The 19,368-nt window shown below is 45.3% G+C and overlaps 1 protein-coding gene and 1 pseudogene across 16 annotated transcripts; one reads left to right on the top strand and one right to left on the bottom strand.

Moving 5' to 3' along the window:
- LOC119301613 overlaps positions 1-18,599 on the top strand; it is a 30,819-nt pseudogene extending 12,220 nt beyond the window's left edge.
- LOC119301614 lies at positions 4,235-15,195 on the bottom strand. Of its 16 annotated transcripts, XR_005147089.1 has the most exons (15): positions 14,594-15,192; positions 14,428-14,499; positions 14,218-14,298; positions 13,421-13,457; positions 11,227-12,934; positions 10,882-11,013; positions 10,745-10,804; positions 9,328-9,393; positions 9,109-9,251; positions 7,252-7,444; positions 6,846-6,913; positions 6,557-6,636; positions 5,540-5,663; positions 5,275-5,438; positions 4,235-4,807 (listed from the first exon to the last, which is right to left on the bottom strand). XR_005147089.1 is itself a non-coding variant. In XM_037578609.1 (5 exons), exons 1-5 carry the CDS (start codon positions 14,672-14,674, stop codon positions 12,697-12,699), a joined length of 489 nt encoding a protein of 162 aa, XP_037434506.1. In that variant the 5' UTR covers positions 14,675-15,195; the 3' UTR covers positions 11,974-12,696. The 16 variants fall into 16 exon arrangements, 1 of the variants encoding a protein (XP_037434506.1); XR_005147096.1 differs by lacking the exon at positions 5,275-5,438 and having other exon boundaries at positions 9,161-9,251; positions 14,594-15,193; XR_005147099.1 differs by lacking the exon at positions 5,275-5,438 and having other exon boundaries at positions 9,161-9,251; positions 9,332-9,393; positions 14,594-15,193.
- Positions 18,600-19,368: the final 769 nt, after the last annotated feature.

Below are 19,368 nucleotides of genomic sequence, written 5' to 3'. Positions count from 1 at the left end.
CCGAAGTCCTTCTCATAACATTATTGCAGCGGGTTATTATTTATGTCAGTATTAACTTGGCTATACCTCAATGAGTTTGATTTCTGTTCCCTGCAGAAGACAGGAATTTTTTCTCTTGCTCTGGAACAATTGTTGAGTTTCTGGAGGGTGTTGGTCATGTGGTAACATCTGCTAGTTTAGTTAAATTGCCACACCAAGATGAGATAGCTGATAAACTCAAGGTTAATGCATTCTTCTTTTCCTTTCTTTATGGTGTTATTATTGTGTTCTTTTAAACAGTGAAGATTAAATTCTGCTATCTGGTATTTTCCTCTAGATCAATGTATTCCTAGCAAGTGGAGAAATATTCGAGGGTTCGGTATCAAATGTGGACTTTTGTTACAATATATGTGTGGTGGAAGTCCGTTCAACTTCAATGCTGGCTACGAAAAAGTTCAGTGCGGACAGTAGAATCTTTAATTTTAACGAGTACCATTCAAGAGATGTTGTAGCGTTAGGCTGCCTTTGTGAGCCGTGGAGCTTGAACGTTGCTTCAGGAAAGCTAATCCCAAGAAGAAGCCAGCTTGATTGTGAAGAACTTCTTGTGTCGTCTTGCAGGATTTCAAAGGTAATTCAAACAGCTGAAGTCGTTATGCAAATTGATGGCTGAACCACTAATTATAGAATTACTTAAAATTAATTATTAGTTATTTGCTTCTTTTTGTGCCTTGTTTGGAATGCATTCGTAGAATTGTAGCAACTTTGATCTTAGGTTTAAGGACCTCATTGTATATCCATAACTGGCATTGGAAGTAAACTGTCTTATCCTAATTTGTTAAAGTCTGGGAGAGCCAGATGCATGGACACCATGGAGGAAGATTTTTTGTTTCAACTTTCTGTGAATCGAATACAATTTCACAGTAAGAACAAAGCACATCTTCTCATACTATATTTGTATAAGAAACTGAAGGTTTCTTCTTTCTCCAAAGGCGGAAGCCATTTGTGGATCCTTCTACATAATAATCAGCAAAAAAAATATTTTTTGATTATTATCTGGTGTTTGAACTAGATGACCGTCAGTTTGTTCACTCTCTCACTTCAGTATATAGCCAAGTCTCATAACCAACTGGCAGCTTCAATTTTTATATTTTCTAAGGTCTGTTATGTTTTAGTGTAGAAACTAAATTTGTAACTTTACTATGCTGTGAATAACAAGATTCATCACTTAAGTGTCCATGTTGAAGTTTGTCGGCTGCTTAACGGGTATAAATCTGCTAGAACTCGTGCTATATGTTATTTTCTTTTTCATTTGATCTTTGCCACAGTGATGAATGTATTTCTTTCAAATGATCAACTATTTGCAGAGAGGTATTGGGGGTCCTCTGGTGGATTTTGATGGAAATATCATCGGCATGAACTTCTATGACAGGAAAGAAACCCCTTTCATTCCAGGTTTCATTGTGTTGAAGTGTGTGCAGCACTTCAATGATTTCGGGTATGTATTTGTTATTTCTGTTTCATTAAAAGGAACACTAAGTAGGTTTCATTTTCTAGCCCACACATATTTTTAGAGTTAGTCTTCCTATTTCTTTGGTAAATCTCCTTGTGGATATTTCTTCGATTTTTCAGACACGGCCAACAGGTGTGTAAAAATTAATGATTCTGAACCATTAATTCGACGACTGAGCCACCAACTGAGCATAACACGGAAATAGAACTCTGTTTCTTCATTACAGTACACAATGTTTTTAGACATAGCAGGACTATATGACCTCCTTGACTAATTTATATTTTCAAGTCCATAATTTGAGTTTTCAAAGGAATTTCGTTGCCCTTTAATGGTCAATCTGGGCAAATTGAAAAGATTTATCTGCAGGATAAATACCTGTGTCATGGTTGGAAAACATCAGTGTTGTCATTTTATATGGAGTATATTTGATGCGCTTCTTGCTTAACTGTTATTTATCCAATTATTTGGCTACTTCATTTTCCCACCTTCTCATTACTCCAGTTAACCTAGAGCCTTTCGTTGAAATATTGTATGCGAGTTAGTAAGAAATGTTGTTTATTTGTGCTTCGCTTTCTAGCATTCATTAGTAAAACGAATTAACTGATGACGCAGGACGGTCATACGACCGTTGCATGGACTGAGAGTTAAAACTCTCCACGAAGCACAGCTTACTGTACTTAAGAAGATACATCATGATTTCCCTGAGATCTCTGGTGTGATAGTGGAGAAGGTATGAATTTTCTCTGTTGTGCTTCTTTCTAGTATTGATCCGTAAAATTAGGAGTTCTGTATTTTTTCGTGTCTTACGGGTTCTGCTTCAGGTAGAAGTACCTTCACCTGGACACTCCGAGATAAAGGTTGGGGACATCATCACTCATGTTAATGGCATACCTTTCTCCAGTGCTGCAGAGGTTAGTATCCTTGTAATATTAAGTTTCTTTAGGCATGAAGAACTTGCTGAAGAATTATGTGGCATTTGGTTGATGGGAAATGTGAGGTGGAAATGGGAAAGCAGGGTGAGATGACTTTTTTTAATAGAGGAGGGCCCCAAAAAACCCAGGAGCTGATACTAATATTATACTCCCTCTGTCCCAGAATATAAGAACGTTTTTGACGCTATACTAATGTAAAAAACATTCTTATATTATGAGACGGAGGGAGTAGCATATGACAACAAGTTACAACATACGAGTAGCTAATAGAGAGATCCCTACTATGAGAAACATTCACTCCCGTGTTTGGTACACAAGATCTGAACAGAGCCAGGATTACCGAAAAAGGCTTTCGCCCCGCTTTATAAATAAAGCAACCACCAAGCACAAGGTACCAAGGTATCACCCGAACAATCCACACACACACAGACAGCGCCACCGTAGGCACGGTCCAACACACACACAAATAAACACACAAACCCAAGTTCAGCTGTGGGCACAGCACAACAAGCCCAACAAGGGGCACGACAAGACAACACATCCAAGATGGCGGCGGTGGCGACGAGGTGACGACGATCTAATCCGGCTTCGGTGGTGGTGGGGGGAGCGATGGAGCCATCCGGAGAGCCATCGCATGAAACTGGGTGATGATGGAGGTGATGTCGTCTCTCCCTGGGACGGCTAAGCGGCCGCCAAAGCTGCAAGTAACGCACAACGAAGGGGAATACGCTGAATCAAAAGCTTATTCCTAATGGTCCACAGCGTCCAAGCAAGCACCCCAATGGCCAGCCACCTAATGTGGCGAATCGAGGGTGGGATCGCCTGGAGTTCGGCGAAGAGAGCGGGGAAGTTGTTGTGGTCCCAGCTTCCACCCACTATTTCATGGAAACAGCTCCAAAGGAACTGCGCGGACACGCAGGTGAAGAAGATATGGTTCGAGTCCTCTTCAGGCCCGCAAAGCGGGCAACGTCCATCACCGGGACCATTGCACTTCAGAACCTCCACGCCGGACGGGAGGCGACCTTGAAACCATTGCCACAAGAAGATTCTAATTTTTAGAGGGAGGCGGATCTCCCAGATTGCGGTGAGCGCCTCATGGCCAAGCGAAGAAGCAATTGCCTGGTATAGGGATCTAGTGTAGAATTGTCCAGAAGGCTCTAGATGCCGTCTGGAGCGATCATCTCCAATCGCCAGATCAGGCTCGTGCAATGCAATGCAGTCAAGCAGTTCCTGCCAATCCGCATTCTCAACCGGGTCAAAAGGTCTCCAGAACACGAGTTGCCCTAAGTCGATGAGGGCTGTCGCGACAGAAATCTATGCAGCAACCACGATGGAACAGAGACAGGATTGGAACTGGTTTGCAGGTGGGATTGGGATACGGATTGAAAAATAACCTTCATCTTTCTCGCCATGATGCTAAATAGTTGCTTGGATGCCCGTGCACCGATCCCCATCATGGGACATGTCATTGTTTCATTGTTACTGGCATTCTCAGACTAATGAACACCTGCTCCGGCTCTGGCCATATCATCAGTCACTCGGATGGTCTTCATCTTGTTTTTGGACGGCATCAACCGATCTCACCTTCCATCGCTGCTCTCTCCCTAGTAGCACATATACTAGATCGGCAACGCGCCTTGGCACGAGGGTGCCGGTCCCAACCTTTTATCAAGCAGGTAATGCTAAATCATTAAGAAGCACGCCCTGAAGTATGTAATCAATGAGTTCAACACCAAAAGCAATGCAAATCTTTAACCTCATGAATTTTCCAATCAAAGTACATATCACAGAGTACAACTGAGGCACATCAAGCTCGGCACAAAGGAATAAACCAAGTAATGTTTAATAGATCAGGCTTGAGTAGCACATAGGGCAGCGAGATAGTACAAAATATTGAAAGCGAAGCATTTACACAGGGGGCTAGTGACAATCAGATAGCAGTCCTTCGCCAAGAATGGTTGAAGTTCCTCGTCGCTCAAAGAAAAGTTGAGTAACGTTGGCCTGAAAGTGATGAAAAAACCATATTCCTGGAGAGGATATCTCAACATTTTTACAAAAATTGATATCTACAGTGACTAAAAAGGAACTATCAAGAAGGCAAGATTAGTAAACTGACATCAAGCAACTCATGTATGTTTCCTTTAAATTAGTTTGGGGAGTGTGGTAGAAAATGCAGCCGAAACTACCAAGAGAATCAAGATGGTTTAGTACGACATAACACAAGCAGGCCATAGTAGTAGTTTGAGCCAATCTAAGAGCACTATTTTAATATGGCATAGCAATATAAACTTCGTCAAAACATCTTGGCATCTGGATAACTGGTCATCAGGGCTGAAGCAAATGATTCTCGAGTCTCGACGTCAATCGACCATCAGTGGTGAGTCTCCTGCATGAAGAAGGCATTGTCATTTATCAGTAAGAGGTTAGTCAGCAAATATGTCACCTAAAGACGTACAGCATGAAGAAAACGGATCGATATTAGGCGCATGTAAAAATGTGTCAAACAGATATAAGAACAAAAGACTCTACATTCTGAAGTATGACTGGGGCAGTAGGGTTAAAAACATGACGACAGCTGCGACCAACTCAATCAGGAAACTAATACCTATAAAGGGAAATGCAGGCATGTCTCAATAGATATAAACAACAAAGTTTGTTATCTATATTGAATGAAATAGATCAATGTAAACTCGCCATGAAATGAGACCAAATATATGGGGCTCCATGGGCAAACAACACCTTTATTGCTTCATGCTGAACTACTTTATGTAAGAGAAAATTTTAAGCTTTAGTGGCAAGCAGGCAGGTGAAGTGTCATATTAGTAAATGTGCAAAAGGTTATCTATTGAATACCATGTGAATGGAACATGTCTGCCTTGCATACAATTTGGAGACTAAAGAAGCTCAAACCAAAGCACCAGATGAATTTAAAGCAGCAATTGCGAGAACAAATACTTGGTCTACAGAATGTTCCTAGAGCTCCACCACAAAAATGTGTTGGTCTATTATCTCTTCCCCTGGAGCAAAGCAAGATGGAAAATGAAAAATGAAAACAATGCGTTTAAATAAGGGACATGCCAGGAGGGTGGCTCGGTGTGCAAGAATATAAATTCAGTACTTGTCCTCCACCGTTGTCGACAATGCAGCCACCTCCATGCGGCCATTGTGTCACCACAGTTGTTTCTCAACTAAAATGTGAACCATCCAAAGGAAATTTATTATTAAAGCTTGTAGCGAACCACCTGTGTAAGGAAGGTTTCATTGTTTATCAGTAAAAAACAATTTGCAAAGCTTAATCAGACACACAAAGTTAAATTGCAGAGCAGAAAAAATTAAGGAACTAAATGGCACATGCTAGGAAAATAGGAAGGCACATCAAGGAGGTATATATCATAATTAATAGGAAGAGTATTTTTTTCAAAGTGGAGAGAGGGGTCCTTCATTACAATTGTTCATTCAATTCTTGGATCGTTTGAGCAAACAAATCTGATGAAACAATACAATAATATTAACATGTATACTCACATTATATCCTCTTATGAACATTTACTCGGACATTAACTCTCATGATTATTTGAGTAAACATATATAACATCAGCGACCAAAGAGACGTGCACCTTATAGAATGCATGTCGTGTAGGCAAACAAACCAAACAGATACATTACTTATACTTAGGACAGTAAATTTGCGTGCTTTGGTCGTCACTGATTCCATACATATAAATCAAAAAAGGAATAATGCCACTGTTTGACGTTTGGTATGAAAGGTGAACAGGGAAGCATTCTCTTCAGGTAACCGGTGGTCTAACTGAACAATTTTACGAAGTGGGGAATTGAGGAACCGATCCTTTGGTTCAGAATCATCTCTTACTATTTTAGTCAAGGCACATAGAGAACTAAAATGCAGCTATCATTAAATTCCCCACCAGCCACAATGGCAACTACAGTTGGCCGTCTATATGAACCAGTTATAATCACTAAAATATCATGGATCCACAACAAACCAAGAAAGAGATACCTCCAAATGGAGGAGGCAATCTCAACAAGACAGTTCGAAGGAAATAACACATCAATACTACTAAGAAAACGAAGATTGGTAGCTGCAGTGCATGTATTACAGTAGTACATTGAGCACCTGAGACAGTAGCCGAATCCGAAGGAGAAGTAGCCACACACCCAGCAACGACCCTGGCACCAAACTCTAACCTGGCAGTACTATAAAACACATTGACACTCAATTCACAGCACATAAATAATTAATACATAGTCACAAGTCAAAGATATATTTCAATGTTACCAAAGCCATTTTCAGAAGCAAATACCAGCACTTTAAGTATACTGGAACAAAAATAAACCAAAACTAAAAAAACTACTAACTAATGTGGTCGAAAAACACCAGATACTGATCAATGAAATGTACCAACCTTATTTTACTAAATCTTCCACTACCAAATGTGATGTTAAATATCAATTGATAATTACTAATTTGTATCTGCAAAGTATCATGATAAAAATGAAATACCAGATCAGTTAGAGAACACAATTATGCAAAATACTGATAAGAAATCTGTAAATATTTGTGATCGGTGTATTTTTAAAATAAAGCAAATGCACCATCTTATCTTTCTTATGTAGGTCATGCCAGTTTTAAGCGAACTCTTTGACATTTTCCATATAAAAAAATGTAAGTACAACCTTTCTATACGACTGGCCAATGTAAAAAGCGGTCAATAATCAAGAAGTAATGAAACATCGGTCATTTCAATTCACAACCATATGGCATGGCACTAATAGAAATGGAGATAGGTAACTGTTTCAATGCCACCATACCTTCAGATTTCGGAGTTATAGGGAACATCCTACAGGGATAAATATAGCCTCATAAAAAGAACATCCAGTCTTTACTTAGGGTAGATTAATCCCCATTTGTATTGTTAATTGCATGTATTCTTCCTTTGTCTTCCTCTTGTGCTCATTCACAGATAAGCGCATTGATCATGTAGAATTTGTAATGATGTGCAACCTGCCAGCATGCAACAATTATATCAGCATTAGAAAGTCAGGGGCATTGGCAAACAACAAATAGGTTAGGGAGAAAGAAGTTGACACGCAAATTTTCAGTGCAAAAAGAAATTGATCCAACCATGACTTCTACTGGTAATGCTAATATAAAATCTGATATAGCAGAAAGTAGTTTTAGCCTAGAAAGACAAGATAGATCATAGTAGAAATATTTAAAAGCGGCAAATCCACCTATTATAATGCTCAGACCTAAGCTAAATAGGACTAAAATCTGGCTCCTATTATAATGCTGAACCTAACCTGAATAAACTATAACTCACTCACTAAATTGCACACATATACAACAATCATACAATGCATGCACCACAGGCAGAGCTCAGATTATATAAACGACTGCATCATACTGACAGCACACTACTCTAGCTACACTCCAATGAATATTTTTTTACAAATCATATCTGCAATGACATTGGCTTGTTTGATATCCCCAACAGCACCACACGTGCAAGCAGTACCAACAAACACATCAATAGGTTGCTTCTAGGACATAGCTAAAGGTACAAAAAATCAGAGAAGGAACAAAAATCACATTTGTATTCCAGAAAAAAAACAAGCAAGGAAGAAAAGGAGGCCACAAAAATACAAGCAAGGAATAATACTCTTGGACTCTATCTAGTCTTCCGACAATAAGAGTACAAGAAACAGGCACACCCATTGACCAGCCTGCACACCAACAGGAACAACAAGCAGACATAGACTGAGTACAACAGCAGCTCCAGACAGGCAAGCTAGGCAAACCACATGGCCGCAAAAACATATGCCTAGGCCTAGAAAGCAGAGAAGAAGAGGAGAAAGGGGCAGTGATTACGAGTCGACCGGCTAGTCTAGACTAGTCGCTCGACTAGTCTACGAGTCGCAGAGTGGATGTCGACTCATTTTCTCGTGTAGACTACAAATACGAGTCGAGCCGTGGATGGACTAGTCGACGACTAGTCTGGACTAGTCGACATATATGAGTCGAGCGACTCAAAAAAGAGAGCTGCCTCAGCTGGGACGAGGCGCCGCCAGCACCCACTGCCCTGCCGCCGCCGCCACCCACCGCAAGGACGGCGGATGGCGCAGCCAGGTGCGGCGGCCGGCCGGAGCTCGTGCTCAGGCGGCGGCCATGGCCGTGACCCGTAGGGGCACGCGGCCTTGAGACGGGAGAGAAGGAAGAGAGAGAGAGAGGAGAGGAAAGGAGGAGCCATGGCGGTGGTCGGCGGGCTCGCCGGCGGCAGCGGCCGGGACCGGCGGCAGGAGGCGCGGGTCGCGTGCGCGCATGCTCTCGTGCGTGATGGCGCTGGCGGCGGCGATTGGAGAGGTCGGGAGCTAGGGTTCCAGTGGCTGGGGGCTAAGTAGGCTGGCCATTTGGGCCCAAATGGGCCAGCTGGGGGGTGATGCGTGGTGCTGGGCTAGTATTTAGACAGTGGCTGGTCCTATTCCATACCCACTTGGGCCCAGAACACTGCATAGCTCAATGATTTAGACAGTGGCTGGTTTTATTGCATACTGTACTGTTAGTAACTTAGTATATACTACATACTACCACTAGGTATTAGTAGCTGAGTACTACAGTACCATGTCGACTAGTCTAGCACTAGTCTCGATTAGTCTATGAGTCTCTACCTCGGAACGACTCGTCGACTTGTCGACTCGTAAACCTTGGAAAGGGGTCGACCTGCAAAGCACCGGACGAAGACCCAACAGACTGGCACAGATCGAACGACGAACCGACAAGAACAGCGAGCACGTGCGAACGATGGACGAACCTGCAAGAAAACAAAACTCAAAATTACAGATGAGCTGCAGGTAACCAGAATTTAGACGGACAAAACAAACAAGTACCTACAGAAGAACACATCAACATATCTGGCAAGATCCCAAAATCGGCGGCTGGCCGTGCAACTGCAACTGGGGAGGCAAATAGCAATAACGGAAGTTACTTCGAGTTTGTTCCTTCAGATTAGTGTTAAAGTATGTCAAGATTTAACTGACGCAAAGTAAAATTGTCAATGAAGGTAAAAGTGGCTGAATGAATGAAAGTAGCTAGGTTTTGCAAGCATAAAGTTCCTTGCCAGGAAATTAAACCCACAATACTTGGACATTTGTTGGCACTTATCGAATATTAACAGAAGTTCCTCACAGAGATACTACAATAGTAATCCTAGAACAGTTTCTGCCAAATAAATTCTAAACCTCAGCTAGCAACATATTTGTGAAGCGCAACTGAAAGCTTGTTTAGAAAAATAAATCTATAGCAATATAAAAAGACCCAAAGGGGCAGATCCAATTAATCTCGGCCATCAAATCATGTCAATCCAACGACCTAGACTGCTTCAATGTCGAGCGCTCAACACGTTTAGCGTGTAATTAATTTCATGCCAAATATAATAACACGCAAATAATATCCTACTTAATATCCGCATCCACTTGATATACTTCCAAATTAATGTGCATTGCACGTACGCATTGACTAGTTTTTTAAATATGCGATTATCCCTTTTAAAGATGAACTAAATTAATTTTTGAATTAAGTACGCAATCTAGTCCCTAGAAGAATCAACTCGTAGGTGTGCAATTCAAATTTACTACACGTCCACTTTATAATCCAAGCACAGAAAAAATCAAAGCTTGGTAATAAATGAAAGGAAGTACTATCTCACAGACTGCATTTTTACAAACCTATAATAACAAGGCATGCAAAATACTAATGAAACAGTCAATTTGGGTGGTGGCTACAAAACATAAAATAAGCTTCTTCATTTCTAGAGGAAAATATATAAATCAACAATCAGATGGAGCAAGGCTGGCCTTTTCAAAGTTGCACTCTAGCCACATAATACTAATACAGTCTAGGGGCGTTTTGTTTTTGATAATCTACTAATCTTTAGGATAAGAATGACATTCTTTGCCCCATGAGCATCAGCGACAACAAAGCGGCGTCGCGTGATGAAGCGGATGCCGGCACAGGAAGAAGCTCATGTAGGATCTACAAGCCTACAAGGACTCAGACGAAGCGAGGCATTGGCCTTCCGCTCCTCCAAGTTCTTCCAGCATGAGGTAAGCTCCTGCCTGGTTCTAAGCATGGTGATTTCTCTATAATGCAGTTAGATCAGACGATCTCAGAGGATGCATTTTCCACGACAGTAAATAGGATCTGAAGATTGGCCTCACTGGAAAAGTGAGTATAATGAGATTCATTGTCATCATAAATTTGTAGATAAAACAGGATGCTACCGATAATATTAAGCAAATCATGTACCAACTCCAGAGGACCACAACCAATGTCTGCTTCAAGTTCCTTTAACCCTTCCTTCCTTAGCTAGAGCACAAGGAAGAACACAAAATCAGATCGTGAGAACTACAAAAATGCAAGTCATTGATCCTAAGCACACTCACCAAAGCTAGCCAGATCCTCCCATGGCAACCAACCTGGCACTCCACAGTAGAACCTCACCTCTGGCATCGTCCACTCCTCGTATGTGTTCCTTGTTACACCTGTATGACGTTGGGCTAGCTGTAGCTGGTGACCTGCAAGGCAAGAGGAGCAACGGTCAGATCTCCGACCATGGCCACCGCGTGACATAGAGTGGACGATGGCCCATGGAAGCCAAGAGCATGAGCAGACCAAAATCAGAATGGATTAACCAGGAAACCCTAGACAAATCCCTAAAAAACAACAAAGCCCTTGATGAGCACATACACATCACAAAGGGAAAGACAAACAAGGGAGCAAATAATCACCTCAGCCATCTTAGAAGCCCACTCGGTGTGCTCCCTCTCCGGCCGACCCGCAAGACAGCCCCAACGCCATGCCACCGTCCCAACCGTGAAACAGCCAGAGAAGCAAGGAAGATGGTAAGAAACAAGCGAAATAAAAGGTAGTGGTCTCCAATACAAACATTAACCAGCCTAAAGACGCTGTTATTAGAAACATGACACTGTGGTTTCTGCTGGTTTATCAACAAATTAAAACAAGCCATTGAACCGACAACTTGCTTACTCTTAACCAGATGAAATCAAGGACCAACAACAAACAATAAAAGTCAAGAACAACTTATATGCAATAAAGGTATGAGAGAGAAGAAATATTCACATAAGACGGCTATAAACACTGGAGCATAAATAAGCAACACCTTTAAATACAAATAAAAAGGGTTCAGGGTTCAATGCATAGTGGGATCAGATTTGCCTTTCCTCGATCATATAATCTACCCCCGCCATCTCTTGTCACCAGATTAATCTGTTTATACAGTGGAGCTGCCCTGGTTATCACTCAACAAGAATGACCATCCAAGGACAGAACAATAAGTATCACATGATAAAAAAGGATTCTAGAGACAAGAGGGAGGACCCAACTTGATACCCACAGGTGCCTTGATTGCTCAAAGGCACACTTATTTCAGCCACAGCGAATCATCATCGCCCTAGCAAGGATGGCTTCCGACCGGTGGGGCACGTGCGAATAAAAAGGGTTTAGGATTCAATGCATATGGGCTCAGATTTTCCTTTCCTCGATCATATAATCTACCCCCATCATCTCTTATCACCAGATCAATCTGTTTATACAGTGGAGCTGCCCTGGTTATCACTCAATAAGAATGACCATCCAAAGGGCAGAACAATAAGTATCACAGGATCAAAAAGGATTCTAGAGACAAGAGGGAGGACCCAACTTGATACCCACGGCTAATCATCATCGCCCTAGCAAGAATGGCTTCCGACCGATGGGGCACGTGATTCAAACGTGGTGGCACGAGATATCTCATTTTGGGAGTAACTATTCATTACTGCAGGAGTTCAGGCTCGATCCAACGGCCGAGATGGCGAGAACAATCCGGAGCAAGATCCGTCGCCCAGAATCGCATCAAGCAAACCGATCCGACGGCCGAGAGTCCCTAATCGCTGTGAGAGCTCGGTGAGACATCCTTCTCTTATTTCTGGATTTCTGGATGGATCACCGGATCAATATGTTCTTACGAGGGTTTACCTGCCCTGGTTATCACTCATTAGAAATGACCATCCAAGGACAGAGCCACTAAAATAAGAACGTGATCAAAACAGCTCAAAGAAACGAGAGTGCCTCGACTGCTTGAGAGCATGCCTATATCAGCCATAACTGATCATCATAGCCTTGTCCATGTCCCATATAGTAGCCGAAGCAGAGCAGGGGAAGATGGAGCTCACAGAGGGAGGTTGTAGCCGAGGCAGTACTCAGAGGGCACCGGGGTTGCGCCTGAACGCCATCCAACCAGTGAGGAACCACGTCGGAGTTGCGCCTTGCACCATCCCGCCGACGAGCACGAAAGCCATGGGCACCGAAGTGGCCAAGGAGATGAGGAGGTGATGTATAGCACATCTAGGAGCACCATCAAAGACGACCGGGGCAACAAGCAGGCAGGAAGAGAGGCGAGGCGGCAGGGAGAGGAAAGGGCGCGACGCGAGTGGAGGCCTGCAGGGAGCGGAACATCAGCTATTTTTTCTTTCGGAGTATATAGGAACTATCAAACATATCATATAAGTGCAATCATCTTTGATAATATAAGAGAGCATACAAATCACAGAGCTTGTTTAAGATATTTTGTCACATCAAGTAGTTTAGATAAGAAAAGCCTAACCCAGAATTACAAATAATTGGAGCGAGTGATAGATTTATTATTCTGATATAATTCGGTAGTAACTATACATAAATAATTCATTTTCCAACAGTAAAAAATATGTGATGCATTATTTACACAAAACAATATTTTTTGTATAGGGTCAGAAAGATATTTCAGCATTCAAATCAATAAGGCTGAAATAATCTAAGAGTATTATCACTACAGAGCAACAATTTATGAACTCGCTGTCAGTCCAAAGTAATAATACATGGAAATCTATCTTTAAGTGCAAGAGTTCAATTTAGCAGATCTGACACACCAGACATGAATGTGCTTACCTGCTCTCCCAGGCGGGCCTAGTCAGCTCTCTTTTAGCTGCAATCAAAGATAAGATTTGTTAGGACATTCTTGTGGGCAAAATTTATCATCATGCAAGCAATGGGCCTATCTATTGGCTGCTTGTAGTGCCTAAGGTAAAATCGAAAGGCCTTTTACTGCCACCTTGCATGAAGAGTTTCTATTCACACATGTGTACTGCTATATGAACCTGCACATGCTGACTAATTAAACAACAAAAGCTACAGAGGTGAACTGACCTTTCTCTAATCAGACTCTCTGGACAAACTAAGAAGCACAGATAAATACGCTGCTGGGCAGAACACATAATCTAGTACGGTATAACACTGACTAAGCCTAGGTTTGTGAAGAGAGACAAATTATAAAACAGTATGGTAGGCCGGAAGGAGAGACCAGAAAGCTATATAAAGCACACGCCCAAAGAAATTAAAACTGAGCAGAGCATTGACTGAATAGGTAGCAAAGGCACGTATATCCAAATTCCATAAAAAACGAAGGAGGTATAATCACTAAATTAGAAATCTAATTAACTTAGTAAACAAACCTAAATTAAGCAGCCTAACTCAAATGGACAACAGTAAATTGAAGCCTACATGCCTCAATATCACAACAGAGGACGAGCAGGACCAACCGACAAACCAGCAGGCTATTGGTATAAAGCCAAAAATAAATAGTAAACAAAACAAAGAAAAGAACAAAAGCACCCAGAATCATGTGCAAATGAACAAAAAAAAACTAGGGCCTAGCACGATCCAGACAAGGAACAAGAAGCACACACCTATAATCCAGGAATTAAGGAAGATAGGACACCACATAAATCCAACCAGGGAATAATACCCTTTGCCTCTCATTGGCCAGCCTGCACACAATAGACCGAATCTAGCAGCGTACTCATATAGAAAAGACAAGGAATATACACTACTTCACAAATGTAACCCTAGGTCTGGAAAGAAGAGAAGCACAAAGAAGGAGAGGAAAAGCAGTCGACCTGCACATCCCTGGATGAAGACGCAGCAGGCTGGCACAGATCGAGCGACGAACTGACGAGAAGAACGAGCACCTGCAAACGATGGATCAATCCGCAAAAAAATCAGAGACAAAATCACGGTTAAGCTGCAGGGAATGACCAAGAACGGGGGAAAATAAATGCCTACCCACAAATTGATGAACGCACCATCAGATCTAGCGCAACGACGGCAAGAACAAGGAACACCGGCGTCGCACAACGAATCCATCACATTTGACGCAGCAGGCTGGCACAGATCGAGCGACGAACTGACGGCAAGAACGAGGGGGCCATCTTCTTACTCCCCCATAGCCTCACGTTCCTCTCCCCGTTGCTCCCCCATCGAGCTCGAGCTCGTCCATGGCCGCCGCGGCGGGCGGGGCCGCGGTCATCGGCCATGGCCATGACCATGGCGAGCGGGACGGGCGGGGCAGCCCCTTGCTCCCCAGTCGAGCTCGAGCTCGTACATGGCAGCCACGGCGGGCAGGGCGGGACGGCGGGGCCACGCCCATCGTCCCCGAGGAGGTTGACCCGCGGCGCCCACGCCTCCGGCAACCGCGGCGCGAATCCGCGGAGGCGCGCCCACAACCGGCGGCGCCCTCTGGCGGCGATGCGCGTGGCGGCCGTGGGCGGGGAGGATGGCCAGCGAGGAGTGCGACTAGGGTTCAATCGGGGGCGGGGCGAGTGGGCGCCTGGGAGAAGACGTGGTGCGGGGTCGCGGGGAGGAGAGGAGGCAGGCGGCGACGCGCGAGAAAGGGAGCGAGGCGGCTAGGGTTTCACCACTGGCGTGGCCCCTTTTATACCCCCAAGAAGGGAAATGACGAAAATGCCCTCGGCGGGGCAACGTAATTACGTGCGGTGGCATGAACGAGACGCTAACTATTCATTCCAGTAGTAACTTTTTTTGATCCGACGGCCGAGGTCTTCCACACGGTCCATCCGACAGCCCAAGATCCATCAAGGGAACCGATCCAACGGCCGAGAGTCGCTGAGCTCTGAGGAGGCTTGTAGGAACATCCTTCTCTTATTTCTTGATGCACTGCCAAGCTCATCGTGTATGGTAGAGCGAACTGCAAAATTACCAACTTAAGTGATGTGGCTGGACCTGGAGGCTGCGAGTTGCCCGACCCACCCCTCCCGTGTCGCCCCCGCAGGCGACGGGGAGGGAACCCTAGCCGCCGCCGGTCTCCTCCCTCCCTTCCTCCCCCGCCGAGGCCACAGGGCACGCCCAGGCAAAGCCTGGCAGGCGCCGGCGCCGGCAGGCCCTCTCGTCCCCTCGCGTGTGGCGCCGGTGCGGGCCGCTTCCACGGGCCAGGGCGCCGCGGTTGGTGGGTCGCGGCGGGTGCCCTTCCGACGACGACGGTTGATGGCTTCCGCGGTGCGTCAGGCTGCTGGCTGGAGGGGCACGCTTGCTGCTCCCGCGCCCGGATCTGGCGCTGGGAGTTGTGGGCGGCATGGGGCCGGCGGCCGCTGCGGGTCCTGGACGGCGGTGGCGGCCGGCCGTGGTAGTCCGGTGAGGTTCGGTGGTGACAGTTGTTGCTGGCGGCTGCTGGATCTCCCGGGGTGGCGCGGCGGGGCATGCTTGGGGAGGCGGCGATGGACCTTGTGGGATCTGCATCAGGGGCTCGTCTGGCCGCCGTCTCGTGGGCGACGCGGGCCGGTCGTCGCCGGTGGCTTCGGGTGCTGGTGGTGGTGCGGCGTGGTGGTGTGCTCTGTCGGGAGGGTCCGGCGGTATGGCCGATCGGGGTGCGGGTGGAGCGGGTCGATGGGGACGGCGGCGTCTCTAGTGGTCATGCCCCATCGGCAGCGCAGCGTGGCGGATGTGATCTTCCTTCTCCTTAGTCTAGAATGGCTATGATCGAGGGCGCGTGCTCGGGAGGATCTGATCGGGGCCCGAGGCGTGTCGGAGTTGCCGCTCCGGGTACGTGAGATTGGGCTCGATCCGGGATGTAGCCACGGGCGGCGAGTCCCTCCCTCCGTGGGTACGGTGGTCGTTGGTGGTGGTCGGGACTTCATGGTATTATCAGGCAACACGGAGTCGAGGGCCACGTACATGGCGTTGTCTGAGTCTACTCGGCGATGGCCTTCGGGAATCATGGAGGTGTGTCCCCCCCAGTCCACCGGGATTGGCTGGGGACAAAGGGTTGGGGCCCCTACTATGGTGGCGTCGGCCCAGCCTCCGTGGCTCATGCCGGGCTAGGAGTGAAAGATGTGGACTTTCGCTCTTCCTACCGTGGCTGGTACTCTATGGCGTGGGCGGTGGGTGAGGTCTTGGACTTGGATGCCGGAGCGGCGGCTCCGGATGGTGGTTCACATGGTTGGCTCTCCGGCAGGCGCCATGTCGGTGGTGGTGGCTCCCTTCTTGGTTGTGCGGGCGACGAGAGGGGTAGCAGTTGGTGGCTCGGGCGCATCCTCTGCTGGACGTCGCCTAGATCTGGATCTGGGGTCTGGGAACGCCGCGTTTGCCCTAGGGCCTCGGTGACTTATGGTGGGGTGCCAAGCGAAAGCTCCGCGCTTTTGCGCCGGCGACGATGACGCTTGCGGGCGCCGCTCTCTTCTTGAAGACGTCGCCGTGGACCTCCTCGCCGCGTTAGAGTTCCGGGTGAAGACCCTTGCCCGTGGGGCTAGGCAGCAATGACGCTCTGCGCCGTTCTCTCTCTTGGGGGCGTTGTCTAGGAGCTTAGGTGTCCTAGGGTGTTGTGTGGTTGTGCTCCATTCTCCTTATGTTCTCCTTCAGTAGCATAGTTGCTGGTCTGCTTCGTGATCCGGGTAGCCTAGGATCTGCTTTGTAAGAGGGTCACCTCACCACTATGTATCGTTTGACCGTGTACCTTGTTCGGTTTGTGCCTTTATTTACAAAGGGGGGCGAAAGCCTGTTTCGAGAGTGTGTGGTTGAGCTGCTCCCTTGCCCCTTTAGTGCTTTGTGAAGCATCGTTCTCGATCTGCCCCTCATGTTATCGATCGCAACTGTTGCATTACCCAAACTTGGGAGTCTCCATTACTTGCCAAGATCATGGGATGCTGCTACTCTAGATGCATGAAGAACTTCCACCATGACTCCGGAGCATCGGCCATCCGCTGAACATCGGCCATGATGGCATGATCCGAAAGAAAAGGGAAAGGGATGACATAGGACTTTTCCTCCAACTCAAACACAAATATTAAGATACATATCTCATATTTTTTTACAAAGATACATAGCATAGAAAATCAGATATGGTATCACTGATGACCAGTAGGCCTCATCTGGTCACCACCTGCAGGAACTGGTAATTTGCGTGATGTTGTTTAACAACACACATGTTTTTTTGTTAGTTTGGTGGTATACTGCTTGATATGTGTGGTCAGCATATACTAGAGAGACAGAAATTGGGCCTACCGGAGGACTACAACCAGATGTCAACAGTGATAAACCTAAAGGTTCAGTGCAAATAAATGCATGAAGTTTTTGTAAAATTCACGCTGACATTTTGAGCCTGTTTGGGACTGCTCTGTTTCTTAAAATTCAGCTCCGCTTCAGAAAACACAAGCTAAACGGGGTAGCTCCACGATATGCCAGTCCACAAAAAAACTAGAATCCGGGGCACAACTCCCAGTTTTTTATGAAGCTCTTCAGGAGGTGCTCCAAAAAACTCTAGAAGCTGGATTTGGGTGGAAATTACCCACCACTGCCACCAGTAAGTGGATACCCCTTCGTTTCCCCCCTCGACCAATCAAATAGATCATTTCCACCAAATTTCTCATTCTTGAAGCTGGAGCTAGATGGAAGCCAAACATTCTTTTTGGTAGCGCTACAACTTCTGGGTGAAACTGCTCCAAAGTGAATTTAGTGGAGCGAAACTGATTTTGGTGAAGCGGAGTAGTCCCAAACAAGCCCTTTGATTGTAGCTTATTGTCCTATTTGTACATCCAATTCAGTTCGACATGAAAACACAGAGAGGTCGCAAATCTGAAAAGACAACCAGAACTATCAACATCGACAAGTTTACTCCTAGTGGAAAGTTAAACAGGTAATTTGTATAGTTGAAGAAACAATTTAATTCTTCAGTATCTGTGTTCTGATATCGCTTACCCACAGGTGGCCACTTGGGAGAGCTTATCTTCTTCGCCGTATTGAGAATGGAATCCTGTACAGCGAAGAGCGATATGGCTAACAACTCTTTGTTTCGTCCATATTTGAGTAGAATTAATTTGTATCATGCTAGTATAATTAGAAGAGTTCGAGTTCATGTGTGGTTGGTTGGAGACTACTTACTTTTAGCAAGCATTTTTTGCGGGATAACTTCGGCCAAGTGAGCCACTGCTAGAATGAACTACATTGAGATTGAAGCTAAATCTAATCCAGCATCCTTTTTGCTGGATAAATAATATCTATGCCAAAAGACCATGCTTGCAAAAATCTTGGGGGTATCCCGATTGGATGAGTGTACTCATAGTGGTAAAATGAGCGATGTGGTTTTAGTCAGTTCCTTTTTTTCTTTAAGAACAAATTTCATAAAATCTTGTGTGATTCATAATAGGATCACTACAGCAGCCTTAGGCTGGCAATCTTCCTTGTCGATGTGATTGAGGACAGCCCTTGGACTAAAGCCGCTGATGTTGACACCATCGACGGGATGATCTCCAAGATCCGCAACTCTGCTATCAACCTGACGCCCCCTACTCCTCCGACGCTGCCATCGGATTAGTCCTTTTGTTCGTCCTAGTGCCTACGGGCGGGCATGTTGGTACCTGCATCTTGGTACTTGGTCATGCGTGCTTTTGAACTACGGTTTATTTGGTACTTTGTTGTATGTCGGTCGACATTGCCGTGAAGATTCTATTTATACAGGCTCAAATTTTTTTTCCTAAAAAGATGAAGTATACATGTTTATTTGGATTGCTGGAATAAATCGAATCTTCGCGAGTTGCGGAGCGGGTAAG

This window comes from Triticum dicoccoides, chromosome 5A, assembly GCF_002162155.2.
Source record: "Triticum dicoccoides isolate Atlit2015 ecotype Zavitan chromosome 5A, WEW_v2.0, whole genome shotgun sequence".
NCBI lineage: Eukaryota > Viridiplantae > Streptophyta > Magnoliopsida > Poales > Poaceae > Triticum > Triticum dicoccoides.
The sequence above is the reverse complement of the archived record's forward strand: the minus strand, read 5'-3'. Positions and strand labels throughout refer to the sequence as shown.

Bases quoted from the DNA above. Each gene is read 5' to 3' on its own strand.
- LOC119301614 (XM_037578609.1), bottom strand. From the start codon at position 14,674: ATGGATTCGTTGTGCGACGCCGGTGTTCCTTGTTCTTGCCGTCGTTGC. The intron at 13,458-14,217 runs GTGTGTGCTTCT...CTTTGATTGCAG, and splicing joins CCTTAATTCCTGGATTATAG to CTAAAAGAGAGCTGACTAGG. The intron at 12,935-13,420 runs GTAAGCACATTC...CGCTCCCTGCAG, and splicing joins AGGCCCGCCTGGGAGAGCAG to GCCTCCACTCGCGTCGCGCC.